Source organism: Heptranchias perlo, unplaced genomic scaffold (genome assembly GCF_035084215.1).
Source record: "Heptranchias perlo isolate sHepPer1 unplaced genomic scaffold, sHepPer1.hap1 HAP1_SCAFFOLD_330, whole genome shotgun sequence".
Classification (NCBI taxonomy): Eukaryota; Metazoa; Chordata; class Chondrichthyes; order Hexanchiformes; family Hexanchidae; genus Heptranchias; species Heptranchias perlo.
The window spans coordinates 191,821-212,778 of NW_027139342.1; the positions used below are offsets into that span (position 1 = coordinate 191,821).

At 46.9% G+C, this 20,958-nt stretch overlaps 1 protein-coding gene across 1 annotated transcript; it reads right to left on the reverse strand.

Moving 5' to 3' along the window:
- Nucleotides 1-8,009: 8,009 nt before the first annotated feature.
- On the reverse strand, nt 8,010-20,158 carry LOC137311340 (E3 ubiquitin-protein ligase TRIM39-like). The gene is made up of 3 exons (XM_067978622.1): nt 20,021-20,158; nt 11,923-12,057; nt 8,010-11,086 (listed from the first exon to the last, which is right to left on the reverse strand). Exons 1-3 carry the CDS (start codon nt 20,034-20,036, stop codon nt 10,566-10,568), a joined length of 672 nt encoding a protein of 223 aa, XP_067834723.1. The 5' UTR covers nt 20,037-20,158; the 3' UTR covers nt 8,010-10,565.
- Nucleotides 20,159-20,958: the final 800 nt, after the last annotated feature.

A 20,958-nucleotide genomic window follows, 5' to 3' on the forward strand; every position in this document is an offset into this window, starting at 1 on the left:
CAGCGCTCCCTCAGCGCTGAGCCTCCGACAGTGCGGCGCTCTCTCAGCGCTGAGCCTCCGACAGTGCGGCGCTCCCTCAGCGCTGAGCCTCCGACAGTGCAGCACTCCCTCAGTACTGACCCTCCAACAGTGCAGCGCTCCCTCAGTGTTGACCCTCCGACAGTGCAGCGCTCCCTCAGCACTGATCCTCCGACAGTGCAGCACTCCCTCAGTACTGACCCTCTCACAGTGCAGCGCTCCCTCAGTACTGACCCTCCGACACTGCAGCGCTCCCTCAGCACTGACCCTCTGACAGTGCAGCACTCCCTCAGTGCTGACCCTCCGACAGTGCAGCGCTCCCTCAGCACTGATCCTCCGACAGTGCAGCACTCCCTCAGCACTGACCCTCTGACAGTGCAGCGCTCCCTCAGTACTGACCCTCCGACAGTGCAGCGCTCCCTCAGTACTGACCCTCCGACAGTACAGCGCTCCCTCAGCACTGACCCTCTGACAGTGCAGCGCTCCCTCAGTACTGACCCTCCGACAGTGCAGCACTCCCTCAGTACTGACCCTCCGACAGTGCAGCGCTCCCTCAGTACTGACCCTCCGACAGTACAGCGCTCCCTCAGCACTGCACTGAGTGTCAGTGTAGATTTGTGCTCCAGTCTCAGTTCCACCATGGATCAGTCAGGTTACCTGAGGCACGGATTTGCCTTTGTTTTGCTCTGAAACGCGTCAATGATGCAAAGTGATGGAAATGAAAGTTTACTATTCCCGTATCCATCGTCACGTTTTGTGTTGGGCAGTGAATTGATTTGCTTGGAAGCTGCCAGAAAATTTTCCCTCAAACTGTATTTCAAAGTTGAAGCCAAGTTGGCTGCTCAACAAAATGTCTGAACTTCACGATGAGAACTGACACAAATCTATGGAATGACTGGCAGGGAAACAGTGAGACTTAGTGCAACTAAACTGTGTTGATAAGGTTTGTTTCTGCAAAACTTTTTGACGACCATTTCCAATCAAAATAGAAACCCGTAGAGAGAGTGAGGTAACGGACAGGGTGGGTGAGATGGGGGGGCTGAACAGACAGGAGGTATTGCGAGGAGGCATTGCACTCCTAATTTCGAGCTCAATAATTACACGAACACGGTGTTCCTGGCACGGGCACAGTAACTGCAACAAAGAACTCAGTTACTCTTTGAAACCACAACTCGAAACAAATGGCGTCCGATCATCTCGATTTCTCCTCATCCCCAAATATTCTTTTAAAAACAACTTTAACGTTACAACATTATCTGAGCCAAATCTAATAGATTTGGATTCCAGAGTACAGGAGGGAAAGACCATTTGGTCCATCAAAGCTGCTTCTTCTGAAAGACCCATGTGCTGTTTGAACTACAGTGGAATCTCCCAAACTGTTGTGAGGGAGGTTGAACAGCCACAAGGGAAATTCCCCAGAGGAAACCCTGTGAAATTTCTCCAACCTCTGAAGTAACCAAACAGAAACTCCAGTGGACTGGAGAGTGGCCCAGGTTGTGTTTGACCTTGCTTATAACCTTCCATCCTTTCCCCCTGAGCTTTGTTCTTTTCTTCTGAAGGCACTGACTCTTTGCTGGGGTTAGTTCAACAGGTGCGAGTGTCCCACCACCATTCACGTGTGAGCTCCAGCAGTGTGGGCTGACAGGCTGTCCCATTGTGAAGAGAACCAGAGGCGAGCTGGGATTCTCTTCACATCCCACATTCCAGGAGGGGACACTGGATGGTGATCAGAAGTGGGGACCCTGCCTGATTTTACTGTGAATTGCAGCATCCTGACCTCTGACCTGGTTAAAATAAGCAATCGCCAGCGTGTGACTTCCTGCCCCTTGGCTTTAATGGACAGAAAACCACAGGTTGGTGACCAGAGAATGGGGAAACTCGGGCCCACGGATCAAACGAGGGCCTCCTTGGACTAAATGGCTTATTGTCCCACCATTACCACTTAAACCGGGCTGGGACCAGCGTCCTGGTGAATTTAATAACTAGGGCTGTAGATAGGGCTTTAAACTAAAAGTGGGGCGGAGGGGTCAGGGGAGGGGAAATTTAGAAATCTAATGAGAAAAGTCAAGGGAACAGAGCAGTGTAGTGATTTGGGTAAAGATAAGCAGAGTGTGGCAGGAAGGGACAGAGAGTTTACCAATAATAGAACATCAACAAATAAGGTCAAAGCAGGAAAAAATGGTAAAAAGTCAAGATTAAAGACTCTTTATCTGAACACATGGAGCATTCGGATCAAGATCGATGAATTAGTTGCACAAATAGAGATAGGTGGGTTTGGTCTAACAGCCATTACAGAGATGTGGTTGCAAAGTGACCACGGTTGGGAAGTAAATATTCGAGGGTACGAGACTCTTAGAAAAGACAGACAGAATGGAAAAGGAGGGGGTGTAGCCCTAATAATAAAGTGTGACATAAGGACAGTGGTGAGAAAGGATCTCAGCTCAGATCAGGAAGTAGAATCAGTGTGGGTGGAAATAAGAAATAACAAGGGGCAGAAAACACTGGTGGGAGTAGTTTATAGGCCCCCTCATAGTAGCTATACCGTTGGACAGAGTATTAACCATGTAATAATAGGTGCTTGTAACAAAGGTAATCGTGGGGGACTTTAATCTTCATATCGACTGGGCAAATCTAATTGGCAAAGGTAGTTTGGAGGATGAGTTCATGGAATGCACTCGAGATGGTTTCCGAGAGCAACACGTCATGGAACCAACCAGGGAACAGGCTATTTTAGATTTTGCATTGTGTAATGAGACAGGGTTAATTAGTAATCTCACTGTAAAGGATCCTCTGGGGAAGAGTGATCATAATATGATAGAATTTCACATTGAGTTTGGGAATGATGCACTTAGAAACTAGAGTCTTAAACTTAAACAAAGCCAATTACATTGGTATGAGGGGTGAGTTGGCTAATGTAGATTTGGAAATTAATTTAAAGTGTGTGATGGTTGAAAAGCAATGGCAAACATTTATAGAAATATTTCAATCTTCTCAACAAATATACATTCCATTAAGAAATAAAATCTCCATGGGAAAAGTGACACACCTGTGGCTAACTAAAGAAGTTAAGGATAGAATTAGATTAAAAGGAGAGGCCTATAATGTTGCCAAGAAGAGTAGTAAGCCTGAGAATTGGGAGAGTTTTAGAAACCAGCAAAGGACGACCAAAAAATTGATAAAAAGGGAGAAAATAGAATATGGAAGTAAACTAGGAAGAAATATGAAAATGGATTGTAAGAGCTTCTACAAATATGTAAAAAGGGAGAGAGTAGCAAAAGTAAACATTGGTCCCCTAGGGGCTGAGACAGGAGAAATTATAATGGGGAATCAGGAAATGGCAGGTGCGTTAAACAAATATTTTGTAACTGTCTTCACAGTAGAAGACATAAAAAGCAGACCAGAAATAGTGGGGAATAAAGGGGCTAATGAGAGTGAGGAACTTAAAGTAATTTTTATCAGTGGAGAAAAAGTACTTGAGAAACTAATGGGACTAAAAGCCGATAAATCCCCTGGACCTGATGGCCAACTTCCGAGGGTACTAATGGAGGTGGCTGCAGAGATAGTGGATGCATTGATTATGATCTTCCAAAATTCCCTCGATTCTAGAATAGTCCCAGCAGATTGGAAGGTAACAAATGTGACCCCACTATTCCAGAATGGAGGGGGAGAGAAAACAGGGAACGACAGGCCAGTTAGCCTGACATCAGTCGTCAGGAAAATGCTGGAATCCATTGGTAAGGAAGTCGTAACAGGGTACTTCGAACATCATAACGTGATAAGGCAGAGTCAACATGGCTTAATGAGAGGGAAACCGCGTTTGACAAATCTATTGGAGTTTTTTGAGGATGCAACTCGCAGGATAGATAAAGGGGAACCAGTGGATGTGGTGTATTTAGATTTTCAAAAGGCATTCGATGAGGTGCAACGTAAAGGTTGTTACGCGAGATAAGGGCTCATGGGATTGGGGGTAATATATTAACGTGGATAGAGGATTGGTTAATGGACAGAAAACAGAGAATAGGGATAAACGAATCATTTTCGAGTCGGCAGGTTGTAACTAGTGGGGTGCTGCAAGGATCAGTGCTTGGGCCTCAGCTATTTACGAAGGGACCGAATGTAATGTATCCAAGTTTGCTGATGAAACAAAGCTGGGTGGGAAAGTAAGCTGTGAGGAGGACACAGAGAGTCTGCAAAGGGATATGGACGGGTTAAGTGAGTGGGCAAGAAGGTGGCAGATGGAGTATAATGTGGGGAAATGTGAGGTTATTCACTTTGGGGTAGGAAGAATAGAAAACCAGAATATTTTTTAAACGGTGAGAAACTATTAAATGTTGGTGTTCAGAGAGACTTGGGTGTTCTGGTACAAGAAACACAAAAAGTTAACATGCAGGTACAGCAGGCAATTAGGAAAGCAAATGGCATGTTGGCCTTTATTGCAAGTGGGTTGAAGTACAAGAGTAAGGAAGTGTTACTACAATTGTACAGGGCTTTAGTGAGACCTCACCTGGAGTACTGTGTACAGTTTTGGTCTCCTTATCTAAGGAAGGATATACTTGCCTTAGAGGCGGTGCAACAAAGGTTCACTAGATAATTCCTGGGATGAGAGGGTTGTCCTATGAGGAGAGGTTGAGTGGAATAGTCTTGGACTCTCTGGAGATTAGAAAAATGAGAGGTGATCTCATTGAAACATGTAAGTTTCTGTGGGCACTTGACAAGGTAAATGCTGAGAGGTTGTTTCCCCTGGCTGGAGAGTCTAGAACTAGGGGGCACAATCTCAGGATAACGGGTCAGCCATTTAGGACTGAGATGAGGAGGAATTTCTTCATTCTTTGGAATTCTCTACCCCAGAGGGCTGTGGATGCTGAGTCGTTGAATATATTCAAGGCTGAGATCGTTAGATTTTTGGACTCTGGGGATCAAGGGATATGGGGATCGGGTGGGAAAGAGGAGTTGAGGTTGAAGATCAGCCATGATCTTATTGAATGGCGGAGCAGGCTCGAGGGGCTGTATGGCCTACTCCTGCTCCTATTTCTTATGTTCTGATATACTTATCCGCTGGCTTTACCCACAAGACCACTGGGGGGATATTAGTCACCTTCTTAACCAGATATTTGTCCAGTCCTTTTTAAAGGAGTTCACATTAACTGCTGTTGATGGAATTCTATTCCAAGACTCTGATCTGGAAGAAGTTGGGGGGGTCGTAAACTGATCAGGAGAGTGACCATGGGCAGGAAGGTGGTCCCGTGCCCACTCTCTCTGTTCATACAGACAGGGAATAAAAATACTTTACAAAACAATAATTTGGTTCAAAAATAAGAATATTTGCAGCAGGAAACTGGTGATGAAAAATCAGGATCATTGCTGGAATTGTTTGTGTCTGAATAATTATGTATCCCATTCATGGATAAAAGGATTAGAAAAATAACCAACTGCGGCCAATTTGGGGAAAAAGTCTGAGAAATGTCTCCCCCGCTCCACGAGACAAGCTGCAGGAGACTGGAGTCACCAATGACCCATCACTACATGTACATAACCTGCCCTCCTCACCCACCCTCTTTAATGTCCTTAGTAACACAGCAATGGACAGGACCAGAAAAGACCATTTTACATGACCAGCAGGCATTTTACACACAGCAAGATCCCACAAACAGTAATGAGATGGAGGGCCAGTTAATCTGTGTTGATGGTGGGACTGGGTTAATACATCGTTTGGCCACCAAGATTTTCCTTCTGTTAAGTGAAGGTCCGAGTTAACATGTGCAGCACTTTTCTACAGACCCTGCACTATGAGGGCTACAGCTCAGGTTCAATCTGTTCTAATGCTCCTGCTACACTGCTTCAACAATGGGCCTGAAATCTCCCCCCATCCCCTGCCCTGTGTGACAGTTTACATTTCCCACACCAACTGTACTTGTGCACAGTGAGGCTGCCAATTGGATGCTGAATAACGGTCGGCTTCTGTGCAATGAACCCAACAGGAATTGCACTGCAAACTCCCAAACTCATTTCATTACTTTCCTTTGAACAAAGATATCTCGGTATATCTACTGGCTGTACTCCCGCACACTGAAAGCCTGAATGTCACAATAATTCACACGGACTTACTGGACAAGAATTTGTCTTTTTTATGTGTTCGGGGAAATCAAACATTAATTTTTTCCTTTGGAAAAACGGGACCTTAAAATCAATTACTCCTGTGACCAGGGGCAAGAGTTTGAGGGATTCATTGAAATGTGGATGGAATCGTGCAATCCCCAAATCATCAGGTCCCCTTGGAATAATCAGGGAACAGACTTTTCCAGTCAAGGTAAACCAGTGACCCCAATTATAAACAGACAGAACTGCTGAATGCCATCCCCAAAACACCAGGTGAAAACCCAACAATCTCAAAATAACAACAGAATCTGACTTTGAGTCACAGTAAAGCAGTGGCTCTGATTATGAGTAACAAAGCTGGGCGAAGTCAGGAGAGGGAGAACAAAGGACATCAGCAAGGCTGCCTGAAGATGGGAGTCTTATCTCGGGTTTTGAAAACCACTTCTGAAACCAATGAGATGGTTCGAGTCTCAGTTTTCACAGTCCCAGGATGTGATGTTAAAAACACACACAGACTTATTTTCATGTAATCACCGTAGATGATCACGTGATAAATTTGCAGTGGTTCGATTACAGTCATTAATCCTCGAGTGTGAAAGACATCAAGCATCAACTGCCTGGGCACCTCTGCCCTCAACGAGCTGGTGTGGGAGAACGGACATTATCACACTGGTACAATTTGGTGAACACTGCTCAAACAGTACAGTAGGAGTTCTGAAGAGAGGCCAAACACATGCAGTTCTGCAAATTCATAGAATCTTGCAACACAGAAGGAGGCCATTCGGCCCATCGAGCCTGTGCCGGCTCTTTGTTAGAGCTATCCAGTTCGTCCCATTCCCCCGCTCTTTCCCTCTAACCCTGCAAATCTTTTCCCTTCAAGCATTTATCCAATTCCTTTTTGAAAGCCATGATTGAATCTGCTCCCACCACCCTTTCAGGCAGCGCATTCCAGATCATAACCACTCGCTGCGTAAAAAAGTTTATCCTCATGTCGCCTTTGATTCTTTTGCCAATCACCTTAAATCTGTGCCTTCAATTCTCAACCCTTCCACCAACAAAAACAGTTTCTCTTTATTTACATTATTTAAACCCTTCATGATTTTGAACATTTCTATCAAATCTCCTCTTAACCTTCTCTGCTCGAAGGAGAACAACCCCAGCTTCTCCATTCTATCCACGGAACTGAAGTCCCTCATCCCTGGAACCATTCGAGTAAAAGTTTGTACACATTTTCCAAAGATTTTAAAGAAAGTTTTGGGTAGGAATTTCCACTTCCCATTTGATCAAGATGATTATCCGACCAGAACAAAAGCCATTTTTATTTTGGGATACCATCCCTTCACCGTATGTTCTCCATTCACCTAAACCCAGCTGGTTAAGAGGGTGATAAGACATTGGATTAATGTCCTCCCACTTGGTATCTGAAACCATCAGCAAGGCAGAGCACCAGGACCCAGTGTAACACGGTCAGCATGGAGGGCATTAGGCTTATTCAGTACATCAGCTCAAAACACACTGTTGTTCCTTTTCCCACTCTCTCTCTTTCCCGTGGTTTAAAACAAGTTGATACGACAGCATCTGATGTTTACAACAGCTTCTCACAGACTTTCAAGGCCTCACAGCTGTCTTATCTTTAACCGTCTAGACAGTCTGCTGAATAAGACTTTTCCAATGTGACCAACCTTCCCAGCATGCTGCCTTGAACAGTCAGTTTAACAGTTCCTTTGTTGAATTAATACTTTGAACCAAACTCAGCTCCTTTAGCAGGTAATTAATAACTGGGATTGAAAAGCCCAAAATCCTTCAGTCTCCCTTCAACTGAGTGTGAGCGATCGAACAACTGACTTTAAATCATTCAATGAATCTGAATTGCACTCACCACACATAAGGTTAAGAATTGTTGTTACAAGAAGTTTAATCACCGTGACATCGACACAAAAGTTCTTTCAAATACGACAAATGAAAGAAAAGTGTTCCAATCATAACAAGCTGAATAATAACAAAAAGTATAGACATGATTTTCAACCAAGGATGCTGTCCCACATTAGAGACGAGCTCCCACCATTCATGATTCCCAAGGGGAGAGGTCCCCTTTTCAATCTCAGCATTACGTTGTTTCATGTGCACTGTCAGTCTATCAATATTAGGGGTTTTAAACTACAGAAGTAATCTAAGAAAGTGGTTTCCCTTCTTACTTCTCAGTCTCAATCTTCAACAGCCCCTCCCTCCCCCTCCTTTGTGGGATCCTGGGGGCCTTATCCAAGGTCCTCATCTTGTTAGCATCACAGACCGATCTCCAGCCATTTGCTCTTCTAATCGAAGTTTCATTTGGTTAATATTACACATCATGATAGAGACAAAGAAAATCATAATACATTGTACAGAAAACTGCAGAAACTCGGCTCCCCCAAATACTCCCATATTATCAAGAAATCTTGGACTTCAAAGATCCTCCAGCTCCCCTTTTTCCCATTATCCATCTTGTGGATAATTCAGGCTAAGTATTATTTCTGCCCGGCCCTCAGTTGTCCCAATTTCATTGTTAACTCAAAGAAACCCAACCCTGAATTCTGGAAATCCAAATTCTCTGTCCCTCTTTACTTTAATTTCAATCCCTCTGACAGGTACCAGTGTGTTTAACTCGATCCTGATTGTTTCATTAACTGCTCGGTTTATGGAGTTTGTGTCAGTGCTTTGATTAAAAAAAGTTCAGATCAGTAGTGACCCAGTAGATGTCCTCACTCTCCTGAGCACATTAACCATTTCATGCAGTGATGTTGTCAACGTGACTGAGCGTGTCTGAGACCCGTTCTTCAGGGCATCTTCATCATGCATTCCACATACGAGTTGCCTCACACGCAACATATCACATTTACACACAGCGGTTTCCCAAAATCATCCCAAACGTGACATCAAATACAAACCATTCCTGCACTTTCAGTCTGTCTTATCAGCAGATCGGGGGGTGTCTGGAGGTCTTTGCTTATCTCCCCCTGCACGGTCCCGATGTCTCGGGTAGTGGCCAGGTTATAAAATATTCTTCTCACTGTTCAGTATAAGCAAGGACACAACCATCTCCAAGAGAAAGCTGTCAATGAACTATTCTTAACTCCCCTTCCCTGACTTTCACTGGATTGTGCACTGATCCCTGATTGATGTCCTTTGGGGGTTGTTCCCAGGTGATCTTTGTTTCTCACCGGTCACTCACACATCTTTTTCCCGACCCGCTGGTTTTGGTCATCACAAAATGTCCCATTATCACCCATGGTCACCTGGGACACTGATTGTAGACCCCAATTGGTGGGGCAATTTTCCTGTTTATACCTCACACACTCAGTCACTTCCTCGTGTCTAATGAAGTTAAACATCCCATAATATTACCATTTCATGTTGGTCGTGAGCCCTGGAGGAACCTTACTGTCCAATAAACTAAAAATCATTACCCCATAAACCATAGATTAAAAGTTCCCAGTCTGGTCCAATCTATCAATACATTGACTTAGTTTAGGACAGATGTGTTACCCCCCTGGGCAGTCCCAGAAGCTCTCAGCAATGCCCAGGAGACCCCGGGGTTGGAATTAGTCTCTGGTGTTAGTGCAACACGGGCGATAGTGAATGGACAGCCCATTTTACACCCCGCACGATTTTCCTTTCCACTGAAGTCAGTGTAACTCGGGCTGTCGATTCACCATCGCTGTTTTGAGCTACGGCCAAAGAACAATTTCAACCCCAGCCTCAGATTTTCAGAGCAGCTCTTTAAAGGGACCGTGATCTGTCACTACTATCATTCACTACTGAGATTAATACAGTCACACCTGTCACTACTATCATTCACTGCTGAGATTAATACAGTCACACCTGTCACCACTATCATTCACTACTGAGATTAATGCAGTCACACCTGTCACTATTATCATTCACGACTGAGATTAATACAGTCACACTGGCCATTACTACAATTCACTACTGAGATTAATACAGTCACACCTGCCGTTACTATCATTCACTACAATTATGGAACTAAAGTAGTAAAATTCTACAACTGAAGTAGACAATCAATTGTAACACCACGAATTACAAGCAAACTCACGTAAAGTTACTATTTTTAGTGTTAGTGACAGACCCGCACAAAGAAAAGCACAAAGGCCCCACGGATCCTTAAAAGCAGCAAAGCTCTGAGCTCCTGACATCGTCAGAGGGGCAGACCCAGGAGTGACATCATCAGAGGGGCAGACCCGGGAGTGAGAAAATCAGAGGGGGCAAGCCTGGGAGTGACATCATCAGAGGGGGCAGGCCCGGTAGTGACATCATCAGAGGGGGCAGGCCCGGTAGTGACATCATCAGAGGGGGCAGGCCCGGTAGTGACACCATCACAGCCTGCTACCCAGGAAATGATATCACCTCAGGATCCAGAAACTGAAAGTGATGTCATCAAGTCTCAGATATCAGGATTAATTTAACAGTTTTAGGGATTTGTTCCTACAATAAAATGCTGGAAACACGGGTTCAGTGAATGTGGTTTGAAATGTGTGTAAATGTCTCAGTGAGTCAGTGACCCCGTGAAATGACAGAGTCCCGGCCTCGTAGTCTAACTGAACTCGGATCCTGATGTTAGACGGGATCGGTGGGAGGCAAATGTCCCGGGAATTGTGACCGGCTGTGAGAGAACCATAATGAACATATAAACACCAGGATTTACTGCTGTTCCCAAGATAAGAGATTCCCCCCTTCCTCTCTACACTCCCACACACAATCCCTATTCCCCAGAGATTCCCATTAGTCTCCACATCCCAGGAATGGGATCCTGAGGAGAAACTCTGGGAGCAGAGGACTTGGGGATAGTCTTTAAACCTTTCTGGGTGAGGTGGGTAGGGCTGTTTCCGTTCAGTCCATGTTACTGATCTCAGATCATCAGACAGAACCAAGTTCCAGTTTGCTGTCCTTGGAGCCAGGCTTATCGGTGACCTTTGCCCTAGAGAGGGGAGAAGAGATTGGTCAGACAGGGTTATTCCACTCAGATCAATGATTGACAGCTGCAGGGTGGGAGTGTCAGTATTTCCCAGACAGTGTCAGCCCCATATTACCTCTTAGACTGGATTCATCCCATGTTAAATCAATGGCCTTCAATCAGAATCCCTGTTAAATAGCAGTGTGTGGGTCCCAGTGCTGTACACTCAGTGCAAACACTGCAGTGGAGACACACAGTAGCAGTCAGTTTAATCACACAAGCCCCTGGCACTGTGCTCACGTTCTCCCAGACACAATGGAGGGGATTCACCGGCACACAACACATCCCACAGACTCACAGTTACAGCCCCACAATCTCAGCACCGGCTGTACTGGGAACACACAGCTCACAGGAGTGTGCCCTGGGCTCTCTCCCTCCTGTTACTGTCCCATCCTGAATACAGGAGTGTGCCCTGGGCTCTCTCCCTCCTGTTACTGTCCCATCCTGAATACAGGAGTGTGCCCTGGGCTCTCTCCCTCCTGTTACTGTCCCATCCTGCCCACAGCTTGATTGGAGCCTCCATCAGTTTACAAACAGTACCGCGGATTCACCTGAGAATTCGGATGAATCTTATGTCCCTTCGGTTAGTCCCTGTTCACTGTGAGTTCCCCAGGACCCCCCTCCAGCCCTGTGTCTGAGACTCGGACCAATTCCGAGTTGTGGAGAGGAAAGAGGTGCAGGAACTCGACCCTCGAATCCTCTGAGCTAAACCCTGACTGAAGAAACACCAGAGAAAAACAAAGAGTTGAACAGAAATGAATCACTGCCCCCGTGATCCTTGTGTAAGATTATAAACAGACCTTGGGATATTCCCGCTCTTCCCGTGATCCCAGTCGACAGCTGGAGGACATTCCCTGGGACAGGGGCTGCCCCAGAGGAGCTGTGTGGGGGAGGAGTTACATTCGATGGGCCACTGTATTCGGTGGAAGCTGGCACTGTAAACAAAGCACACGGTGATTGGGAATTGTGACCCAGCGAGGTCCAGCCTCCTTCATATTACTGGATGGTGGGGTTATATAGTCTTTACATTTCTCTGTCATTAAATATTAGCAGATCCCCCGTGGCATTGCTCACACTCAGCGGGCCAGGCAGCATCTGTGGAGAGAACAAACAAGTCCATGCTTCGGGCGTTGACCCTTTCATACGTCGGGGTCAAAGTTCCTCGGGGGTTCCGCAGGGTCACTGCCATTTCCAGGGGTTCCCTCTGCCCACCCCTTACAAGGCCACTGATGGCGAGGGTGCAGAGCCTGAGACAGGGACTCAGTACCCCAGGATATCCCACTGTGTTTGGCCCTGCCAGGACCCAGACAATCAGCGGAGGCCGGTTCAGTGAGTGAGTCGAGGTGTACCGGTCTCCCGAGGGGCAAACGTGTACCCCTGAAGAAAAGGCCCACGGCCTGAGCAACCCCAGCCCAGGGGCGGGCGGGCACGGCAGGAGTGGTCTGGGCACCCACTGGCCCCGTGTAAATTCGGAGCCTCGCTGACCTCGCAAACTCCAGCAGGAGCAGGAGGGCCGGGATCTCCACCCACTGATTCCCATATCTGGGTATTTCTGGAATGGGTGGGTGGGTTTCTGAAGTGCCTGGTGTTACACTGGAAGCTGTTGTTTCTCTAGACACCTGCTGCCTGTTCGAAGCAGACCGGATTGTTTGAGCCAGTAATTAAGGTCAGAGCTTGTGGAGTCTGGGGACAAGCAGCAGAATGGATCGCAAGCTGGATACAGAACAGAAAACAGAGAGCAGTGATAAAGGTAGTTACTCAGACTGGAGGAAGTGGACAGTGGTGTTCCACAGGGATCGGTGCTGGGACCACTGATGTTCATTGGAAATACAATCTCTAAACTTGTGGATGACAATAAATTCAGGGGTATCGTTAATACTGAGGAGGACTGCGACTAAGGACAGGAAGATGTTAATAAACTTGCAGAATGGGTGTGTAAATGGCCAATGAATTTCAATATCGATAAGTGTGAGGTGGTGCGTTTTGGTGGGAGGAATGAGGAGGCCACATTCTCCTTGGAAAATAAGAGTCTGAATGGGGTCGAGGAGCAGAGGGACTCAGGTGCACAAATTCACAAATCATTCAAAGTGACGATGCAAGTTAACAAGGCCATAAAAATCGCAAACAAAGCACCATGGTTCATTTCTAGAGGAATAGAATTGAAAAGCAGGGAAGTTATGTTAAACTTGTATCGAACCTTGTTTAGACCACTCAGTACAGTTCGGGCCTCCAGATTACAAAATGGATAGAGAGGCACTGGAGAAGGTGCAACAAAGATTTACCAGGATGACACCAGAACCGAGATGTTTTCACTATCAGGAAAGGCTGAACAGGCTGGGGCTCTTTTCTCTAGAAGAGAGAAGGCTGAAGGGTGACCTTTTTGAGGTCTTTAAAATTATGAAGTGATTTGATAGGGTGGATGTGGAGAAGATGTTTCCACTTGTGGGGTCGTCCAAAACGAGGGCCACTAAATATAATATAGTCACTAATGAATCCAACACAGAATTCAGGACAAACGTTTTTACCCAGAGAGTAATTAGAATCATAGAATCATTACAGCACAGAAAGAGGCCATTCAGCCCATCGAGCCTGTGCCAGCTCTTTGTAAGAGCAATCTAGTTAGTCCCATTCCCCCGCTCTTTCCTGGTAGCTCTGCAAATTTTTTCCCTTCAAATATTGATCCAATTCCTTTTTGAAAGTCACGATTGAATCTGCTTCCACCGCCCTTTCAGGCAGCACATTCCAGATCAGAACTACTCGCTGCGTAAAAAAGCTTTTCCTCACGTTGCCTTTGATTCTTTTGCCGATCACCTTAAAATTAGAATGTGGAACTTGCTACCACTTGGAGTAGTTGAGGTCAAAAGGACAGAGGCCTTTAAAGGGAAGCTAAATAAGTCCATGAGGGAGAACGGAATAGAGGATATGCTGATAGGGTGAGACGAAGCAGGGTGAGAGGAGGCTCGTGTGGAGCATAAACACCAGCACAGACTAGTTGGGCCGAATGGCCTGTTTCTGTGCTGTAAGTTTTATGTATTTGTAAGTTTTATGTAATTCTATGTAATTCGAATGGTAACCTCAGGATTATTAGCCGAGCCACGTGCTAATTGGCATCGGGACAAACGGATCAGGAAGGTGAACATGTGGCTGAAGGAGTGGTGTGGGAAGGAGGGGTTCCATTTCATGGGACACTGGGACCAGTACTGGGACAGGAGGGAGCTGTACCACTGGGACAGGAGGGAGCTGGACCACTGGGACAGGAGGGAGCTGGACCACTGGGACAGGAGGGAGCTGGACCACTGGGACAGGAGGGAGCTGGACCACTGGGACAGGAGGGAGCTGGACCACTGGGACAGGAGGGAGCTGGACCACTGGGACAGGAGGGAGCTGGACCACTGGGACAGGAGGGAGCTGTACCACTGGGACAGGAGGGAGCTGGACCACTGGGACAGGAGGGAGCTGGACCACTGGGACAGGAGGGAGCTGGACCACTGGGACAGGAGGGAGCTGGACCACTGGGACAGGAGGGAGCTGGACCACTGGGACAGGAGGGAGCTGGACCACTGGGACAGGAGGGAGCTGGACCACTGGGACAGGAGGGAGCTGGACCACTGGGACAGGAGGGAGCTGGACCATTGGGACAGGAGGGAGCTGGACCACTGGGACAGGAGGGAGCTGTACCACTGGGACAGGAGGGAGCTGTACCACTGGGACAGGAGGGAGCTGTACCACTGGGACAGGAGGGAGCTGGACCACTGGGACAGGAGGGAGCTGGACCACTGGGACAGGAGGGAGCTGGACCACTGGGACAGGAGGGAGCTGGACCACTGGGACAGGAGGGAGCTGGACCACTGGGACAGGAGGGAGCTGGACCACTGGGACAGGCGGGAGCTGGACCACTGGGACAGGAGGGAGCTGGACCATTGGGATGGACTCCACCTGAACCGGGCTGGGACCAAGGTCCGAGTGGAAAGGATAAACAGGGTGCGAAGATGTCTTTGTTCAGAAGTGTGCACAATGTCACACTGTTGAAACTGGAGGCAAACACAAGACTGGGCCAATCCTGTCGGACTTATTTGGACACAAGACTGGCCAGGCTGAAGGATTTTCTTACACAGAAGCAAATAAAAACAAAGGTATTACCTGGGGTGAGGACATACTCAGAGAGCACCTGGAGAATCTGAAGAAATATATCCCAGGAACAAACATGATTTTTACAGGTCTCCGGAAGAAGAGTGATTGTGAAGACTTGAGAGCTGACCTTAAACCTGCCACAGCCAAGTAATGTTCAACCACAGCATCTGCTGCCTTTATTTATTTAAAAAGGGCTTTAAATTAATATACTGGGGGGAGGTCTCAGTCAGAAACAATAGTAAAATGATAGGTTAATGATTGATAAAAGGAATAAGAGCAGAGTTCAGGTTATAAATAGTGATAGAGACACTCCAGGTGAAGGGAACACTGAAATAACTAAAGTCGTTACAGCAGGAGTGAGAAATAAGAAACGTGTTAAATTACACAAAGTGAGAAAGGCAGCAACAGGGCAGAAGGTCAGGTTCGGGTCTTTTGCCCAAGTAAGGGTTTTATTTACTAATGCACGGAGTACAAGAATTAAATTGAGTGAATTAGAGGCTCAAATGCAGCTTGGGAAGAGCAGAGTGGCTCAACTCAGAAAGGTGGTGAATTTCTTGAGCGCATTCAAGATAGTTTTCTGGAACAATATATTCTAGAACCATCAAGAGGACAGGCCATGCTAGATTCAGCAATGAGTAATGAGCCAGACCTAGTTTATGATCTAACAGTAAGGGAACATTAATCAAACAGTGATCATAATATGATAGTTGACATTACATAATATAAATGTTAGGTTTGAAAAGGAGAAACTTAACCCAGTTACTAAGATTCTAGATTTTGATCAGGCTGACTTTAATGGGATGAGAGAGACTGACGACAGCACACTGGTCAAAACTGTTATCTGGTAAAACGACAGATGATCAGTGGGAGGTGTTCAGAAAAAGATTTTAGCTTAATACAGGATCTGTATAAACCCCGAAGGAGCAAGAGCTCAACTTACCAAATAAAACAGTCACGGTCAACAAAAGAGGTGAGAGATAAGATAAAACTAAAGGGAAGAGTAAAGTGTAGATCCAGGGGACTGGGAGAGATTTGAAGAACAGCAAAGGAAGACAAAAAAGATAGTGAGAGCTGCAAAAAGAGAGAATGAAAACAAACATACGAAGGATATCAAGATTAACACAAAAAGATTTTACAATTATATTAGAGAAAGGGTAGACAAGGGGAATGTGGGCCCTTTAAAAATAGATGCAGGTAATATTGCAAATGAAAATAAGGAAATGGCAGACTTGTTGAATAATTACTTTGTGTCAGTCTTCACCACCCTAAATATTCACTCCCTTCACCACCGGCGCACAGTGGCTGCAGTGTGTACCATCCACAGGATGCACTGCAGCAACTCGCCAAGGCTTCTTCGACAGCACCTCCCAAACCCACGACCTCTACCACCTAGAAGGACAAGAGCAGCAGGCACATGGGAACAACACCACCTGCACGTTCCCCTCCAAGTCACACACCATCCCGACTTGGAAATATATCGCCGTTCCTTCATCGTCGCTGGGTCAAAATCCTGGCACTCCCTCCCTAACAGCACTGTGGGAGAACCTTCACCACACGGACTGCAGCGGTTCAAGAAGGCGGCTCACCACCACCTTCTCAAGGGCAATTAGGGATGGGCAATAAATGCCGGCCTCGCCAGCAACGCCCACATCTCATGAACGAATAAAAAATAAATGTTCCCTATTTTTATTAATGACTTTGATAACACAATAAAGGGCCTTATATCCAAATTTTCCAATGACACAAAGATTGGAGGCATATTAAATAGTGGAGACAGGATCATAAAATTATAAAGAGACATTGATAGATTAAGTGAGTGGGCAAAACTGTGGCAGATGGATTTCAATGCTCATGAGTATAAGGTCATCCATTTTGGTCCAAAACAGGATCGATGTGAGTATATTTAAACGGTGAAAAGCTGGAGCAGTGGAGGTCCAAAGAGATGACGGGGTCCGTGTGAACAGATCACTGAAATGTAGTCGTCAGGTCCAAAACATAATCAAAAAGGCGAATGGAATGTGAGCCTTTATAAGTGGAGGACTGGAATATAGAGGGGAGGGAGTTTTCCTACAGCTGGACAAATCCCTGGTTAGACCACATCTGGAGTACTGGGTACAGTTCTGGGCACCGCACTGAGAAAGGATATATTGGCCTTGGAAGGAGTGCAGTGTAGATTCACCAGAATATTACCAGGGCTCCAAGGGTTAGATTATGAGGAGAGATTATATAAACGAGGCTTGTATTCCCTGGAGGTTAAGGGGTGATTTGATTGAGGATTTTAGGATTTTGAAAGGAATTGATCGGGTCGTTAGAGGGAAATTTTTTCCACTGGTGGGGGAGTCTAGGAAAAGGGGACATGACCGTAAAATCAGAGCCAGGCCAATCAGGAGAGAAGTTAGCAACTCATCATTTTAAATCTGAGATCGATAGATTTTTGCTCGCCAAGGGTATTAAGGGATAAGGAGCCAATGTGGGTGGATGGAGATAGGATACAGATCAGCCATGATCACATTGAATGGTGGAACAGGCTCGAGGGGCTGAATGGCCCACTCCTCTCTGTAATTAATGAGATAAGACGACAGTGAGTCTGTGTGAGTGGCCAGTGTCCATGTGTCAGTATTATCATCTCCTGGTATTGCAGGTGCTGGGTGTCATTGCAGATTGACATGGTTGCTGCCACTGTGTGGTTTGTGCTGATTCTGATTGACAGTTCTAGTAACGACCCAGCTGGGGGGGAAGTGTGACAGCTGCTGCTGTTTGCTTTAATTCACCTGTGTACTGTTTAACCCCACGTTACACACTGAGCTCTGTGGAGACTGAGCACCAGAGTTATAAAGACTCGGAGAAAAGGGCAGCAAATACTCAAAAACACTTGTTCTGTTGGACCCAGGAAGCCAATCGATGTGTGGGAACAAGTTAAGTCCTGTTTTGTGAACTCATCCACTGATTGGCTCTTGCTTCTGTATAGTTTTGCTTCATGATAAATACTAATTACTGTTTTTCACCCGTACAGAAAACAAAACAGACCGACTGTGTATTGTGTGGTGAACCAGACAGCACGGGTGTGACAGACCCTAACACAGTGAAACTGACGGGGCAGGTATTACAGTCGGTGAAATCGACAGGAAAATGGGGTGTGAATTACAGAGTGAAACAGATCAGTCAAGTATTAGAGAGTGGAACAGATAGGGCGGGTATTAAAGGGAATGGAATAGAGAGTCACAGTAATACAGAGAGTGAAACAGACAGGGCAGGGATGGGAACAATTCAATAAATAAATCCTTTTGATGCCAACTGTGGGAACAGTCAATGTTCCTTAAATCAGTCAGTATGGACTTCCATTGATTTCAATCTCTCTCTCTCTCTCTATCTGTTTATATTTGTGTATTTATTGATTGTGTCTATATCTATCCGAGTCTATGTGTGTCTCTGTGACAGGGCGTGTGTGTCTGTGTGAGTCTCTGTGACAGGGCGTGTGTGTCTGTGTGAGTCTCTGTGACAGGGCGTGTGTGTCTGTGTGAGTCTCTGTGACAGGGCGTGTGTGTCTGTGTGAGTCTCTGTGACAGGGCGTGTGTGTCTGTGTGTGTCTCTGTGACAGGGTGTGTGTGTCTGTGTGAGTCTCTGTGAGAGGGCGTGTGTGTCTGTGTGAGTCTCTGTGACAGGGCGTGTGTGTCTGTGTGAGTCTCTGTGACAGGGCGTGTGTGTCTGTGTGAGTCTCTGTGACAGGGCGTATGTGTCTGTGTGAGTCTCTGTGACAGGGTGTGTGTGTCTGTGTGTGTCTCTGTGACAGGGTGTTTGTGTCTGTGTGAGTCTCTGTGAGAGGGCGTGTGTGTCTGTGTGAGTCTCTGTGACAGGGCGTGTGTGTCTGTGTGAGTCTCTGTGACAGGGCGTGTGTGTCTGTGAGTCTCTGTGACAGGGCGTGTGTGTCTGTGTGAGTCTCTGTGACAGGGCGTGTGTGTTTGTGTGAGTCTCTGTGACAGGGCATGTGTGTCTGTGTGAGTCTCTGTGACAGGGCGTGTGTGTCTGTGAGTCTCTGTGACAGGGCGTGTGTGTCTGTGTGAGTCCCTGTGACAGGGCGTGTGTGTCTGTGTGAGTCTCTGTGACGGGGTGTGTGTGTCTGTGTGAGTCCCTGTGACAGGGCGTGTGTGTCTGTGTGAGTCTCTGTGACGGGGCGTGTGTGTCTGTGTGTCTGTGTGACAGGGCGTGTGTGTCTGTGAGAGTCTCTGTGACAGGGCGTGTGTGTCTGTGTGAGTCTCTGTGACGGGGCGTGTGTGTCTGTGTGAGTCTCTGTGACAGGGCGTGTGTGTCTGTGTGAGTCTCTGTGACGGGGCGTGTGTGTCTGTGTGAGTCTCTGTGACGGGGCGTGTGTGTCTGTGTGAGTCTCTGTGACAGGGCGTGTGTGTCTGTGAGAGTTTCTGTGACGGGGCGTGTGCGTCTGTGTGAGTCTCTGTGACAGGGCGTGTGTGTCTGTGTGTCTGTGTGACAGGGCGTGTGTGTCTGTGAGAGTCTCTGTGACGGGGCGTGTGCGTCTGTGTGAGTCTCTGTGACGGGGCGTGTGTGTCTGTGTGAGTCTCTGTGACAGGGCGTGTGTGTCTGTGGGAGTCTCTGTGACAGGGCGTGTGTGTCTGTGTGAGTCTCTGTGACAGGGCGTGTGTGTCTGTGTCTTTGTAAGTTCCTGAATTATTTTGGATATTCACAGCTGTCTGAACACAACTAACCCGACCTGCTCTCAGTCCCTTATATTGGAGAAAAGCTGCACGTTCTTACCAATGATTCCCAACATGTCTGAGTGATACTTTCCCGATCCATTCAGCCTCTTCTGGATAAGTTGAGATATTTTGGACAGGTTCAGGGTGAGCGCTGGAACATCTGGGTCTGTGACTCTCTGAGTCTCAGTCACTCTGGAATGAAAGAGGAGAGAATGTTTTTATCAGTGGGGACATTTCAGATCAGAAACCCAGAGGGGAACGAGTGATCAGTGCAACAACCTGCACCCCTTCTAATGCTCGTACTGAGACCCCGCAGCAACCCATCCTGAAAATGGCAGAATCCCGGGAATTGCAGTCTCCCTGCATTCACACTGATCTCCACACGTGCAGTGGGATCCTGGTTTGCTGCCACTTCAGCTCAGTTTGTGATTTTCAAAGCCATCTGTGTTCAGTCCAGTTTCTCTGTACTGGAGCCCTCATCTTTCCATTATTAATAATTATTATTATCCCGAGGGTCTCCAGTCTGTGCTCCCCCCTCTCTGCAGGATCACACTCTCTACAATCATGTGAAGTGAGAAGAGGAGAAGGAACAGCCTCCCAGGTAGAGGTAGACGTAGAGAGGAGGAGAGGTGGACATGGAGAGGAGGAGAGGTAGACGTATAGAGGTGGAGAGGTAGACATAGAGAGGTGGAGAGGTAGACGTAGAGAGGTGGAGAGGTAGACATGGAGAGGAGGAGAGGTAGACGTAGAGAGGTGGAGAGGTAGACATAGAGAGGTGGAGAGGTAGACGTAGAGAGGTGGAGAGGTAGACATGGAGAGGAGGAGAGGTAGACATACAGAGGAGGAGAGGTAGACGTAGAGAGGAGGAGAGGTAGACGTAGAGAGGTGGAGAGGTAGACATGGAGAGGAGGAGAGGTAGACGTAGAGAGGTGGAGAGGTAGAGGTAGAGAGAAGGAGATGTTTAGGGGGAGAATTCCAGAGCTTAGGGCCTAGAAA

What these genes read in the sequence shown, in the direction of transcription:
- LOC137311340 (XM_067978622.1), bottom strand. An exon ending in AAGAGCGGGAATATCCCAAG is followed by an intron (nt 11,087 to 11,922) that starts GTCTGTTTATAA and finishes TCCCCTCTCTAG; the next exon opens with GGCAAAGGTCACCGATAAGC.